At 42.4% G+C, this 16,142-nt stretch overlaps 1 protein-coding gene across 4 annotated transcripts in view; it reads left to right on the top strand.

The window, feature by feature from the left end:
• Nucleotides 1-16,142, top strand: part of LOC135241416 (uncharacterized) — a 43,647-nt gene that overhangs the window by 1,672 nt on the left and 25,833 nt on the right. For 3 of the 4 annotated variants that reach the window (XM_064311818.1, XM_064311797.1, XM_064311807.1), the window contains exons 4-5: nt 218-265; nt 4,015-4,041. In XM_064311818.1, the coding sequence (XP_064167888.1) occupies nt 218-265; nt 4,015-4,041 (75 nt within the window). Of the gene's footprint in view, nt 1-217; nt 266-1,296; nt 2,232-4,014; nt 4,042-4,225; nt 4,256-10,198; nt 10,866-14,671; nt 14,811-15,307; nt 15,411-15,552; nt 15,595-15,923; nt 15,972-16,142 lie in introns of all 4 variants that reach the window. The other variant, XM_064311789.1, reaches the window with a different exon arrangement.

Here is a 16,142-nt window from a genome sequence, read left to right as displayed (position 1 = left end):
CATTTACAAATGGATACTACAGTGATATTTGAGCTGCGGGCAAAGTACTTTTTCCACTATTTATTTATTTGATGGGAATGAATGTTCTGTCAGATAAATACAGTAAGCACCACTCTTGTACCACCCAGTACTCTGAATAAATAACGCGTCACCATCAGACTCCCGGGTTTAATGAGACGCACACCTACACCTACGTGTCCCTTTGTCTCGTGTGCAGGTTTGATGGTCGTGGCTCCACTGCCTGTTGGAGCTTTCATCCCTTCTGGTATAGTAGACCAATCCGTCGCTTTCTCAGTGATGTCAGTATCAGAGTTAGCCAATGGGGGTGGGGTTGGCCGTTCCACAGGCAGATGGTGCGTGATTGAAACTCCGCTATGTTGTTTCGCTTTGTAAATGATTCGCCTGTGACTTAATTCCAGTCACATTTGCATTCTATATGCGTGCAAGAACTTTTCTCCTAAAATAAAATTGTGATTGGTGAACTTGCTAAACGGTGTGTGAAGAAAATAAATTTTCAAACCAGCATTGAGGATGAGACGAAGTCCAGGGCCCCTTCTGCTGACGTGAAACTTTACTTTTGCCCCTGTACTTCCTCTAGATGGCGCTATTGCGCCAGACTCGGCCTTGTCTCATTCCTCATAAAGACGTTCCACATGTAATAGGAACGGAGATAATGAAAATTAAAGAATAAAAAAGTCAAAGTGAGTTTGGAGTTTTCTGGCGAAGACATGACACAAATCATTCAAAACGCATCTGATCAGTCATTTGGCCCTGATGTTCATCATAGATTTCTGGAACCTACCAGGCTGCCCCAAGGCGCTAGCTTTCGGTTCTCAACCTCAGCACCGGATGTAATGTCGCCCCCTGCTGATATCTATAATTTTCGCTCAACAACTAAGTTTCCCCTCTGGGCTCCATTCATTTTTGACAGCAAAAATTACTTCCACTCAAATATCGATGTTAACTCTGTGCATTATATTAGGAATAAATATCACTTATTTTTCACATTATTTTTCCGAGGTAAAATATTTTTTTCCTAACAACCAGACAAAGATATGATTTTTTTATTTGCTATTTATTTTAGCCGATGTCTGCGCTATCCTCATTATACACGTGAGTTAGGCATGTAACTTTCTGGTACTGATGCGCTCCGCATAGGTTTCTATTGGCGTCGCTGTCTCTGCATGAAGTCTTAAAGTATTTAATATGAAGAGACAGCGACGCCAACCATTTTGCATGAGATTAGACCGAACATTTTTCTCGTATTAATCAGCATTCTTTTTCATTTCTTTGCAGATGCAATTCGAAAAGCATTTAGCTCTGGTTTGTATTAGCAATGATCAATTTTGGATAATTGCTAATTTATTTATTTATTTATTTATTTTATGAAAAAAGCCTTATGTAATGGCTGGGGCTAAAACAGTGTACAAGATTTGACTGAACAGTTTTCTCTTATCAGCTTTTTAAAATGTATTTATTTTATATTTCTCTAGACTGTGTTCGAGAGGCAGCCAAAACTGCAGGTTTGTATTAGCAAGGATCAATTTATTGGCGTTTTGGGGTTCATATTTTTTTATACACAGGTTTCCAGGTTCACGCACACATTCTGTATATAGTTCAGTGACATTACATTTACATACAGTGACATTCAAGGCACAGATGAAGTCTCTTTTCCACCATTTATTTATTTATTTATTTGATTTGAGTGTCCTCTTCTTGCAGATACATCCTGTAAGCACCAGGGTCACTCTAGTCCAGTGGTAAGCAACCCCATTCCTGGAGATTTACCATCCTGTAGGTTTTCACTCCAACCCTAACAAAACTGCACCTCATTCAACAGCTAGAGATCTTTGTTGAGCTGCAAATTATTAGAGTCAGGTGTGCCAAATTAAGGTTGAAATGAAAACCTACAGGAGTAGATCTCCAGGAACAGGGTTGGGCAGCCCTGCTCTAGCTTTGTTAGGGTTGGAGTGAAAATCTACAGGACGGTAGATCTCCTAGAACTGGATTGGTTACCACTGCTCTAGTCTAAATAACTCAAGTCGCCATCACGTTCCTGGTTTCACCAAATGGCACACATACACCTGGATGTCTCTTTGTGATGTGCGCAGGTGAAGCCGCGTTGGCAGCTTCAGGAGTTCTTGTAGGTCTGGGTGCCGCGCCCGTCTTTGTCGTTGGTGGGACTGCAGCAGCAGCGGTGGGTGCGGCCGTGCACAAGCTAGGATCATGTCGTAAGTAACTAAAACTCCGCTATGCTGTTTCGCTATGAAAAGGGGATGGCTGTGTTTTTTTTCACCTTAACATCTGAAGAGAATAACTTGGCCTCATTTTGATGATCAACACTTCTAACGGCAGGCCTAGATTTAGCAAGTTTTAAGTAATGACTCATTGACAGTGACTTATAGACAGTACTTGGTATGCAAGCAGTTTGGCATTTTTGTATGCTGAGAACGTTTCTTGTCGAGATCATTGTGAGCCTCACTTCCAAATGTAATAATAAAAATAAAAAAATGGAATTCTGAATTTTCTGAAAAATCACAAGGTGACATTTATCACTCAGAACTCATCTGACCAGTCTAGTCGCACAATCAATTACTTTGCATAGTGCTGTGACAGGCTGGCTCCTCCCCCTCATAGTGCTGTGACAGGCTGGCTCCTCCCTCTCATAGCGCTGTGACAGTCTGGCTCCTCCCCCTCATAGTGCTGTGACAGGCTGGCTCCTCCCTCTCATAGCGCTGTGACAGTCTGGCTCCTCCCCCTCATAGTGCTGTGACAGGCTGGCTCCTCCCTCTCATAGCGCTGTGACAGTCTGGCTCCTCCCCCTCATAGTGCTGTGACAGGCTGGCTCCTCCCTCTCATAGCGCTGTGACAGTCTGGCTCCTCCCCCTCATAGTGCTGTGACAGGCTGGCTCCTCCCTCTCATAGAGCTGTGACAGTCTGGCTCCTCCCCCTCATAGTGCTGTGACAGGCTGGCTCCTCCCTCTCATAGCGCTGTGACAGTCTGGCTCCTCCCGCTCATAGTGCTGTGACAGGCTGGCTCCTCCCTCTCATAGCGCTGTGACAGTCTGGCTCCTCCCCCTCATAGCGCTGTGACAGGCTGACTCCTCCCCCTCATAACGCTGTGACAGGCTGTATGGCTTTAAAACCGACAGGGCGTTTTGTGTGTGTTTGTTGGGGGCGGTATGTGTTTACACCCATACACCTAGGCTAACGATTTTCTAACTCAGTTTTTCACAACTCTGCACATTTTATTCATTTTTAGCAAGTGAATTAGGGCATCTGCTTTGTTCATATCAGAGGTCGTTTTTAAAACAATAAATTAGAGACAGATTTATTTCTTTATTATATTTAATGAACTATATCAGAATTCCAGTGGGTCAAAATTTTACATACACCAAGTTGACTCTTTAAACAGCCTGGAAATTCCAGAAATGATGTAATGACTTTTTAGAAGCTTCTGATTGGCCAATTGTCATAATTAGGAGTTCATTTGAAGTGAATTGGCACCTGTGGCTGTATTTAACCTACCAGGCTGCCCCAAGGCGCTAGCTTTCGGTTCTCAACCTCAGCACCGAATGTAATGTCGCCCCCTGCTGATTTCTATAATTTTTGCTCAGAAACCAAGTTTCCCCACTGGGCTCCATTCATTTTTGACAGCAAAAATTAAAATATTGATGTTAACTCATTATATTAGGAATAAATATCACTCATTTTTCACATTATTTTTCCGAGGTAAAATATTTTTTTCCCTAACAACCAGTCAAAGATATGAAATTTTTATTTACTATTTATTTTAGCCAATGTCTGCACTATCCTCATTATACACGTGAGTTAGGCATGTAACTTTCTGGTACTGATGCGCTCCGCATAGGTTTCTATTGTCGTCGCTGTCTCTGCATGAAGTCTTAAAGTATTTAATATGAAGAGACAGCGACGCCAACCATTTTGCATGAGATTAAACCGAACATTTTTCTCGTATTAATAAGCATTCTTTTTCATTTCTTTGCCTTGCAGATGCAGTTGGAAAAGCATTTAGCTCTGGTTTGTATTAGCAATGATCAATTTTGGATAATTGCTCATTTATTTATTTATTTATTTATTTATTTATTTATTTAATGAAAAAAAAGGCTTATGCAATGGCTGGGGCTAAAACAGTGTACAAGATTTGACTGAACAGTTTTCTCTTATCAGCTTTTTTAAAATTTTTTATTTTATATTTCTCTAGAATGTTTTGGAGAGGCAGTCCTTCGTGCAGGTTTGTATTAGCAAGGATCAATTTATTGGTGTTTTGGGATTCATGTTTTTTTATACACAGGTTTCCAGGTTCATGCACACATTCTGTATGTAGTTCAGTGACATTCAATTTACATACAGTGACATTCAAGGTACAGATGAAGTCTCTTTTCCACTATTTATTTATTTATTAATTTTGATTTGAGTGTCCTCTTCTTGCAGATAAATCCTGTAAGCATCAGGGTCACTCTAGTCCAGTGGTAAGCAACCCCATTCCTGGACATTTACCATCCTGTAGGTTTTCACTCCAACCCTAACAAAGCTGCACCTCATTCAACAGCAAGAGATCTTTGTTGAGCTGCGAATTATTAGAGTCAGGTGTGCCAAATTAAGGTTGAAATGAAAACCTACAGGATGGTAGATCTCCAGGAACAGGGTTGGGCAGCCCTGCTCTACGTGTTGAATGAGGTGTGCTCATAGAGCTGTGACAGGCTGGCTCCTCCCCCTCATAACGCTGTGACAGTCTGGCTCCTCCCCCTCATAGTGCTGTTACAATCTGGCTCCTCCCCCTCATAACACTGTGACAGGCTGGCTCCTCCCCCTCATAGTGCTGTGACAGGCTGGCTCCTCCCCCTCATAGCACTGGGACAGGCTGGCTCCTCCTCCTCATAGCGCTGTGACAGGCTGGCTCCTCCCCCTCATAGCACTATGACAGGCTGGCTCCTCCCCCTCATAGTGCTGTTACAGGCTGGCTCCTCCCCCTCATAGTGCTGTTACAGGCTGGCTCCTCCCCCTCATAACGCTGTGACAGGGTGTGTGGCTTTAAAACCGACAGGGCGTTTTGTGTGTGTTTGTTGCGGGCGGTATGTGTTTACACCCATACACCTAGGCTAAAAATTTTCTAACTCAGTTTTTCACAACTCTGCACATTTTATGTTACCATACATTTCTTTTGGCAAGTGAATTAGGGCATCTACTTTGTTCATATCAGAGGTCGTTTTAAAACAATAAATTAGAGACAAAATTATTTTTTTATTATCTTTAATGAACTATATCAGAATTCCAGTGGGTCAAAATTTTACATACACCAAGTTGACTGTCTCTTTAAACAGCCTGGAAAATCCAGAAATGATGTAATGACTTTTTAGAAGCTTCTGATTGGCCAATTGTCATAATTAGGAGTTCATTTGAAGTGAATTGGCACCTGTGGCTGTATTTAACCTACCAGGCTGCCCCAAGGCGCTAGCTTTCGGTTCTCAACCTCAGCACCGAATGTAATGTCGCCCCCTGCTGATTTCTATCATTTTTGCTCAGAAACCAAGTTTCCCCACTGGGCTCCATTCATTTTTGACAGCAAAAATTAAAATATTGATGTTAACTCATTATATTAGGAATAAATATCACTCATTTTTCACATTATTTTTCCGAGGTAAAATATTTTTTTCCCTAACAACCAGACAAAGATATGAATTTTTTATTTGCTATTTATTTTAGCCGATGTCTGTGCTATCCTCGTTATACACGTGAGTTAGGCATGTAACTTTCTGGTACTGATGCGCTCCGCATAGGTTTCTATTGGCGTCGCTGTCTCTGCATGAAGTCTTAAAGTATTTAATATGAAGAGACAGCGATGCCAACCATTTTGCATGAGATTAGACCGAACATTTTTCTCGTATTAATAAGCATTCTTTTTCATTTCTTTGCCTTGCAGATGCAGTTGGAAAATCATTGAGCTCTGGTTTGTATCAGCAATGATCAATTTTGGATAATTGCTAATTTATTTATTTATTCATTTTATGAAAAAAAGGCTCATGCAATGGCTGGGGCTAAAACAATGTACAAGATTTGACTGAACAGTTTTCTCTTATCAGCTTTTTAAAATGTATTTATTTTATATTTCTCTAGAATGTGTTGAAGAAGCAGCCCTTTGTGCAGGTTTGTATTAGCAAGGATCAATTTATTGGTGTTTTGGGGTTCATATTTCTTTATACACAGGTTTCCAGGTTCACACACACATTCTGTATATAGTTCAGTGACATTCAATTTACATACAGTGACATTCAAGGCACAGATGAAGTCTCTTTTCCACTACTTATTTATTTATTAATTTTGATTTGAGTGTCCTCTTCTTGCAGATACATCCTGTAAGCACCAGGGTTACTCTAGTCCAGTGGTAAGCAACCCCATTCCTGGAGATTTACCATCCTGTAGGTTTTCACTCCAACCCTAACAAAACGGCACCTCATTCAACAGCTAGAGATCTTTGTTGAGCTGCAAATTATTAGAGTCAGGTGTGCCAAATTAAGGTTGAAATGAAAACCTACAGGAGTAGATCTCCAGGAACAGGGTTGGGCAGCCCTGCTCTAGCTTTGTTAGGGTTGGAGTGAAAATTTACAGGACGGTAGATCTCCTAGAACTGGATTGGTTACCACTGCTCTAGTCTAAATATCTCAAGTTGCCATCACGTTCCTGGTTTCACCAAATGGCGCACGTACACCTGGATGTCTCTTTGTGATGTGCGCAGGTGAAGTCGCGTTGACAGCTTCAGGAGTTCCTGCAATTCTGGGTGCCGCGCCCGCCGATATCGTTGCTGCAGTAGCGGCGTGGGGTGTGGCCATGCACAAGCTACGATCATGTCGTAAGTAACTAAAACTCCGCTATGCTGTTTCGCTATGAAAAGGGGATGGCTGTGTTTTTTTCACCTTAACATCTGAAGAGAATAACTTGGCCTCATTTTGATGATCAACACTTCTAACGGCAGGTTTTAAGTAAAAAGTGACTTATAGACAGTACTTGGTATGCAAGCAGTTTGGCATTTTTGTATGCTGAGAACGTTTCTTGCGGAGATCATTGTGAGCCTCACTTCCAAATGTAATAATAAAAATAAAAAAACGGAATTCTGAATTTTCTGAAAAATCACAAGGTGACATTTATCACTCAGAACTCATCTGACCAGTCTAGTCGCACAATCAATTACTTTGCATAGTGCTGTGACAGGCTGGCTCCTCCCCCTCATAGTGCTGTGACAGGCTGGCTCCTCCCTCTCATAGCGCTGTGACAGTCTGGCTCCTCCCCCTCATAGTGCTGTGACAGGCTGGCTCCTCCCTCTCATAGAGCTGTGACAGTCTGGCTCCTCCCCCTCATAGTGCTGTGACAGGCTGGCTCCTCCCTCTCATAGCGCTGTGACAGTCTGGCTCCTCCCCCTCATAGTGCTGTGACAGGCTGGCTCCTCCCCCTCATAGCACTATGACAGGCTGGCTCCTCCCCCTCATAGCGCTGTGACAGGCTGACTCCTCCCCCTCATAGTGCTGTTACAGGCTGGCTCCTCCCCCTCATAGTGCTGTGACAGGCTGGCTCCTCCCCCTCATAGCACTATGACAGGCTGGCTCCTCCCCCTCATAGCGCTGTGACAGGCTGACTCCTCCCCCTCATAGTGCTGTTACAGGCTGGCTCCTCCCCCTCATAACGCTGTGACAGGCTGTATGGCTTTAAAACCGACAGGGCGTTTTGTGTGTGTTTGTTGGGGGCGGTATGTGTTTACACCCATACACCTAGGCTAACGATTTTCTATCTCAGTTTTTCACAACTCTGCACATTTTATTCATTTTTAGCAAGTGAATTAGGGCATCTGCTTTGTTCATATCAGAGGTCGTTTTTAAAACAAATTAGAGACAGATTTATTTCTTTATTATATTTAATGAACTATATAAGAATTCCAGTGGGTCAAAATTTTACATACACCAAGTTGACTCTTTAAACAGCCTGGAAATTCTAGAAATGATGTAATGACTTTTTAGAAGCTTCTGATTGGCCAATTGTCATAATTAGGAGTTCATTTGAAGTGAATTGCCACCTGTGGCTGTATTTAAGGGTCTACCTTCAGGGCCACTGTCTTTTTGTCTTTGATAACATGGGGAAATCCAAGCAACTCAGCAAAGACCTCAGAAAAAAATTGTGGCCTCCACAAGTCCAGTTCCTCCTTAGTAGCAATTTCCAAACAAATGAAGGTACCACGAGCATCTGTACAAACAATTGTATGCAAATCTAAAAATCTTGGGACCACACAGACACTGCATCGTTCAGGAAGGAGGCACAAATTAACTCCCAGGGCTGAACGTGTCAGGCTGCGTGGGGGGGTTTGGACCCAAATGCAGAGGCAAAAATGCAAAAACTCAAAATGAAGGGAACAAAAGACTTTACTAACAAACGGGAACAAAAAGCCTTGCAGGGCGACCTTCAACAAACGAAGGCAAACAAACATAAGAACAAAGAAAATCCGTAAAATACAAACGCGGGGGAACCAGAACATGGGCAGGAAGGCATGGAGCAGACTTGAGGAGGGGAACACAGAACAACCAGACATACCGCAAGAATCCAGCACCTGAGTCAAGGGAGGGGGAAACTTAAATAGAACACACTGACGAGACACAGGAGGGCACCATGAACAATCAGGCCACGGAAGGGGAAGGGAAAACGAGACAGCCAGAAAACAATGATTGGACAATTGGAAACAATCATACAATTAACACAGGGGGAGCAGGACACAAAACAGAAGTGCCGCCATCTGGCGACCCAACAGGGAAAACGCAGACAGGAACGCAGGACCATGACAGAACGAACTTTGGTCCAAAAGGTTGAACTGAACCCCAAGACAACAACAAAGGAACTGGTGATGGAGTTTGAGACATCAGGTACCAAAGTATCTACATCTACCTTTAAGAGAATCCTACATCACCATAGCCTGAAAGGCTGTCACACAAGGAAGAAGCCCCTACTGCAAGACTGGCATGAAAAAGCCAGAATGAAGTTTGCAGGTGATCACCAGGACGAAGACCTAGCCTTTTGGAGGAGTGTTCTCTGGTCAGATAAAACAAAAATTGAACTGTTTGCCCAAAATGATCAGCGCTATGTATGGAGGGAAAAGGATGAGGCTTTTAATCCGAAGAACACCATCCCAAATGTTAAGCATGGGAGTGGCAGCATCATGTTGCGGGGGTGTTTGGCTGAAAAAGGGACAGGTGCACTTCAGAAAATAGACGGCATCACGAGGAAGGAGGATTATCTAGAAATACTGAAGCAAAACCTCAAGACATCAGCTAGAGTTAAAACTTGGTTGCTACTGGGTCTTCCAGCAGGACAATGGTCCTAAGCGTACCTCCAAAGTTGTAACAAAATGGCTTAAAGACAACAAAGTGAAAGAATTGGAATGGCTATCACAAAGCCCTGGCCTGAATCCCATAGAAAATGTGTGGACTGAACTGAAAATGTGTGTCCAAGCAAGGAGGCCCACAGTTCTACAAGTTCTGTCAGAAGGAATGGGCGAAAATTCTGGCAAAGTATTGTGAGAAGCTTGTGGAAGGCTATCCCAAGCATTTTATTCAAGTTAAGAAATTAAAAGGCAATGCCACCAAATACTAACAAAGTGTATGATGTAGTACGTAAAAGCTGAAATAAATCGGTCTCTTAGGTATTATTTTGAAATGACCTCTTATGGAATTAAAGTAGATACCCTAATTGACTTAACACAGGAAATGTATGGAAACCTGAAATGTGAGGAGTTGTGGGAAATTGAGTTTGAATGTCTTTAGCCTAGGTGTATGTAAACCTTTGGCCTCAACTGTAGGCTTACTTCCGAGGCTTCACAGCTTGGGTTGGCTGAGGTCGTGCTCTCCTGTCTAGTTATATATGTATGTCTACGGCTGTGACAGCCTGGGCATGCATGATTAGGGGCTCCTGTTGGTCGGTGACGTAGAGGCTGGGAGACGGTGAGAGGCGAGCATCCTGGGCGCTCTTGATGCGGAGGTGGCAAGCGGCAATGCCACGCCCTTCCCAGGCTCCTCCAGCGCTGTCACGGGGAGGGAACAGGGTGGTGCTGATGAATGGCCGTGCCCACTGCCTGTCTTTTAACCTGACGGGACGTCCTGTGTCTGTTTGACAGCTGGGCCAGGGGCGAGCGTGTTGTCAGCTGGCTACGGGGCAAGAGCTACAGCTGACTTCGTATGCGGCTATGGCAGTGATTCCGTGTGTAGGCTCCAACCCTGGACCGCACCGCGTCTGTGCTGGCAGGTGGCCTTAGCGCAGTGGCTGGCCTGCACGCGTTGACTAGCCCACACTCAGCGACGCCGCGAGCCCATTTCCGGCGGCAACACCTGCGGACGTCTTGCCAGCGCGCTACACTTCACACAGCTGTGTGTTCTTAAATACAATACATGTGAAGGCTTGGAAAACTGCATTCGGTTAAAAATAAAATAATATTAAACTCGCTCTGTCTCAACAGTTTTTTTTTTCCTGAACTCCCTTTTTCCAAGCAGCTGCAACACAACAGACCATTTATGTTTCTCAGCATTTACCGATGATACATGCAGGTGCTTACACTAACCCCCTGCGTGTGATCTGTGCTTCTCCCTCTACCTGTGCTCCACCTTAACGAGCTGCTAATTACCTGATTGGCTTCACCTGCCTGTGGCTCTACATAAGCCTGCTGCAGCTGAAGAATGGGAGAGGCCTTTGTAGTTCCTAAAAGTAATATTGAAGTATGTAAATGTACACCAGATGATCTGTGAGTATACACAGTGGAAATGTATGCGCTGTTGATGGCATTACAATGGGTGGAAGAGATCAGACCAGATAAGGTAATATTATGTTCTGATTCAAGTTCAGTCCTTAAAAGTATAATATCTTTCAAGTCAAAGTGTCGAGAAGATTTATTGTTTAAAGTTCTCCAAGTGCACAATAGAGTGGTGCAGAAGGGTATTGAAATAAAATGTATGTGGGTTCCAGCACATGTTGGGATCAAGGGAAATGAAGCTGTGGATATATTGGCCAAGGAGGCTTTAGCAAATGAGGAGATATAGTTAGCAATTCAAGTAAGTAAAGCAGAAGCAAGGTGTAATATGGAAGAAATGGATACAGAAATTGCAGGAGTGGTGAGATAAAGACGTGATAGGTAGGCATCTATACCAAATTCAGAATAAAGTCGATGCAAACAGAAGAAGCATTATTGGAAACACTTTCATGTGACACATACATTTTGAATGACCACATTCTCTTCAGATGGTAAGATGAAAAAACGCAAGGCCAAGTTACCTGAAATTTAGGAAACACAGGGTGGCACTGCTTTGGAGTATAGGTTGTTCAATTTGTGTGAGCTAAGACAGCCAATATTGTAACTTGGCCTAATTTTGATATCAGTAGCTTTAATGGCAGGCCTAGAGTTTGCAAGTTTGAAATAATGATTTATAGACAGTGCTTTGAATGTGTGAGTAACTTGTAATTTTTTTACGCTGATGTTCAGATAACATCTACATTACAGGCATTTAGCAGACGCTCTCATCCAGAGCAAAGTATACAGCATAGCATTTACATTGCATCCATTTATACAGCTGAATATATATTGAAGCAACGCAGGTTAAGTACATTGCTCAAGGGTACAAGGGCAGTACCCTACCTTGGATTCGAACCCATGACCTTTAGGTTACAAGACCACTTCCTTACGGCAGCAGGGAAACTGAGATATTTTAAATAAAAATTTTTACAGTGCAAAATTGGTGAGTGTACTAAATGAATTCTGACCACAGAAACCAAGTTAACATGGATAATTACAATGATACTCTGGCCTAATATCACTGCCGGTCAGGTAGAACCACAGCCAATGTTAGCAACTTAGCTGCTCACCCCACATCCATACTTCTGGATGATTGTCACTGTTTTATATAAGCCAGTTAAAGACACAAATATACACAAATAAATCCTTTAATTCAATTACAGTTAAAATACATAAGTCTAAGTCTATTATTTTAAAATTTACAATAAGTCTAAATACAAAACAGGTAGACTGCCACATGTAACGTAGTGATCCAGAGCTCCACACAAACTACCCAAGAATAACACCCCATTTAAACCCTTTACACAATCAACATTTTCTAATGGTCTCTTGACAGTTATATATGATAAAAAATATTCCAGCATAAAAATTGCCTACTCCAGCTTTAACCTTCCCTTTACATCTTTCGATGATGCACATTATCATTGACAAACAAGGCAGTCTAAAGACAAACAAGGACCTGATGGTCCTGGTGGTATTTATTTAACCTTTATTTACCCAGGGTAGGTTCACTGAGCACGGATGCTCTTTTGCAGGAACGCCCTGCTTCACACTCACACACATTCATACCTGGGAGCTGCCCAGTACAACCACCATCCTCTATTGTTGGCCACTCAGCAGCTCCACAGAAAGGAGAGAACATTTTTTATTAAATCAGGGGATGATTAGGTGGCAAGTTTTTGTGAGAGCCAGATCTGGGATTTTAGCCAGGACACCAGGGATCCCCCTACTCTTTGCGAATACTGTCATGGGATCTTTAATGACCACAGTGAGTCAGGACCTCGATTTAACATCTCATCCGAAAGATGGCATCTCCTACAGCACAGTGTCCCCGTCACTGCACTGGGGCATTGGGGTTTATTTGACCAGAGGGAAGAGTGCCCTCAGCTGGCCCACCAACAACTCAATATTCCCTGGTGGTCTCCCATCCAAGTACTAACCAAGCCCACACCTGCTTAGCTTCAGCCAGTCAGCAGGAGCAGAGTGCGTGGTGGTACGGCTGCTGGCATATTCAGGAAACTACCGGCCTGCAAATTTAACTTGCATAATATGTAAAATACTGGAATTTATCATTAGAGACAAGTTGGAAGTATTTCTTGAAAATAGCAACGTCCTAAGGGATAGCCAGCATGGTTTTTGTAAGGGAAGGTCATGTCTGACAAACCTTCTGGTATTCTTTGAAGAAGCTACCAAGTGTTTTGGTTATAGCAAGGCATTAGATATTATTTACTTACCTTATCAAATGCCTTTTGAAAATCTATCACATGAGAGACTTGTTAGTAAAATGAAGACAGTAGGAGCACTATACTACTACTGAACAAAGGATTTAGCGTAAATATGAGCCAATTGTAGTTTACTGTTCAGCAATGAACAATGCAGGTCATTGAAAATTCAGTTTTACGTAATAGATAAATGCCATTTTTGGTGAGAATAAATTGTTCAATGATGGCCCTTCAAATGAAGCTGCAACGAGTAGTATCGCAATAGAGCCTGCATACATGAAGCGTTTTCTCCATGTGCCTAGTGCCGTCCAGTCCATACGCAAGATACACACTGCATGTAAGGCCCAAACTTCCTGGAAAGGGCTCCAACTTCCTGGAAAGGACCCTGTCTTATGGCATCAACATACTCGATGTCTGAAGTTTTTGCAGTAAAACTGCAGATATGTTAGGGATCAAACATAGACCATCTCAGAATGCTCAATTCTACCCTTCCATTAGCGCCACCATCTGGCCACATTTGAAAATGTACTTTAATACACCTACAGGCACTATGTTGGACATTCTGGTCGATATCTGCACCATATCTATCCGCCGTTCACTGAACGTATACACCGCAACTACCCAAGAATAACACCCCATTTATACACCAGCAGTTTTCTACATGAATTTCAATGTGTTCCATGAGGCAATACGAAATATTTGACACTTTGATCTGACACAAAGTTTGCATGACATTGTAATATGGTAAGATTACAAAACACAGGGCCAAGTGACTTGAAAGAATTGAGGAAATATTAGGTAGCATTGCTTTGAAATACATCTTATGTAATTTCGGTGAGGCAAGATAGCCTACATTGTTTGTAGTACCGTAACTTGGCATCATTTTGATATCAATACTTTTGAGTAACTTGGCATTTTTGTACGTTGAAAACGTGTTTTTCATGAGATATCATTTATTTTTGCAAAGCGTTTTATTATGAGAGTGAGAAACGCGAAGTGACCCTCTAAGAAACGGTTGTGGATTATGGCTATCCTTGTGTAAATTTGTACAGTCTGATGAGCGTGTACAAAGGGTGCGGTGACGTAAGTGTAAATGCAACAGAAACGCAGGTGAAATATGGCCAGTGTATGTACTCACGGATTTGACGGCCATCCAACAAGCCTTGATTGAGAAAAGAATCAGCAAGCCCGTAAAATTAGAGCTGCCTAGAAAGATGAGGAAAATGTATGTTTGTGGGGACCTTTTGCTGGTCCCCACAAGGTCAAGATGCTGTTTTAGGGTTAGGACTTAGGGTTAGGGTTAGGGTTACAGTACAATTAGGTTAAGGTTAGGGTTAAGGTTAGGCATGTAGTGGTTGGGGTTAGGGTTAGGGTTAGAGGTTACGGAATTAATGTAGCAAATGGGAAGTCCTCACAAGGATAGCTGTACGGGACTGTGTGTTAGTGTGGGTGTGGGTACCATTGCAAGTCTGTGTGAGTACCAGGTTACATGTGTGTGTGGCACTGTAAGTGTGTGTGTACCAGTGTGTGTCTGTATTTGCTGCCTGTGGAACAGCAGAGAGAGAGCTTGGGGAAATCAGTCAGTTTCACTTTCCTTTCTCTGTAAAAGCAGTCTCTAGCCTCTCCCAGCCTGAGTCATAGGAGGCGTTGTTGCGCTGTGTGGATTCTCCTATTCGGCCAAATAAAGGCACCTGAACTGAATATTGTGTGTAAGTCTGTTGGACTCTTCTCACCGACCGGGGGAAATTAAGGTAATGTCCACCACAATATACAACTATATTAAGAGTGGCTTTATTTTTACGACTATTATTTACGGGAATGTACTGTTTTATGTATATATGTCAGGTATGCATGTAAGATATTGAAAATGTAACATTCATTTTAAATAAAAAGATATGATGTGCAATGTATGGCCAATGAGAATTGCATTGGAAAGCAAAGGAAAAATATCACAAGCAGTTACTGGGAAACATAAATTGCTGTACTCCTGTATAAATGTAAGAGCAGTGTACTGGCAACAGTGCATTTCAACAATGACATGGTATCATAATGGTCTGAAAGGAAAATGCTTGTGAAGATGACAATTTAAAAATAGTTTATTTTAGAAAGTTATCAATTTAATGTATTTATACAGCATTTACACAGGAAAAGAGTGCTGGCTGTCCTCTATAAAATGATTTTTACAGCTGTATTCTACTGTTTTACTTTAATCAATTTCTGATGCTTTACCATTGTGTCTGAATAGTAGTGCTGCATGAATTGATATATATTTGGATTTTGATCCCTGAACGGCCTCCACATTCATGCTTCAGATCCACATTTGCAAAACTACTGAAAGTCGGCTGAAATGGGTGAGTGTCCCGCTACATTTTTACAGAATTACGGAAAGAATGGCTTTGAGATGTTGCTCACGCAATGCTGGGGCTAAAACCCAGTGTGCAAGATTCGACTGGACACACATTAATCTGCATTTTGTTTGATTTCTTTCTCTAGAACACGTTGCAGCAGCAGCAAGGATCAGTTTATTGGTGTTTGGTAATTATTTTGCGCACACATGTACGCTGGCACACGCACGAATTATATGGTATTATACACGTCGCTTTGGATAAAAGCGTCTGCCAAGTAAATGTAATGTAATGTAATGTATTACCTGCTGCACATTTACAAATGGATACTACAGTGATATTTGAGCTACGGGCAAAGTACTTTTCCCACTATTTATTTATTTGAATGTCCTGTCACAGATAAATACAGTAAGCACCACCCTTGTACCAACCAGTACTCTGAATAAATAACACGCGTCACCATCAGACTCCCGGGTTTAATGAGACGCACACCTACATGTCCCTTTGTCTCGTGTGCAGGTTTGATGGTCGTGGCTCCACTGGCTGCTGGAGCTTTCAACCCTTCTGGTACAGTAGTCCAATCCGTCGCTTTCTCAGTGATGTCAGTATCAGAGTTAACCAATGGGGGTGGGGTGCGGTTGACCGTTCCACAGGCAGATGGTGCGTGATTGAAACTCACGCTATGCTGTTTCGCTTTGTAAATGATACGCCTGTGACTTAATTCCAGTCACATTTGCA

Source organism: Anguilla rostrata, chromosome 1, assembly GCF_018555375.3.
Source record: "Anguilla rostrata isolate EN2019 chromosome 1, ASM1855537v3, whole genome shotgun sequence".
Lineage (NCBI taxonomy): Eukaryota > Metazoa > Chordata > Actinopteri > Anguilliformes > Anguillidae > Anguilla > Anguilla rostrata.
Note: the sequence above shows the minus strand (reverse complement) of the source record. Positions and strands in the feature narration are given on the sequence as shown.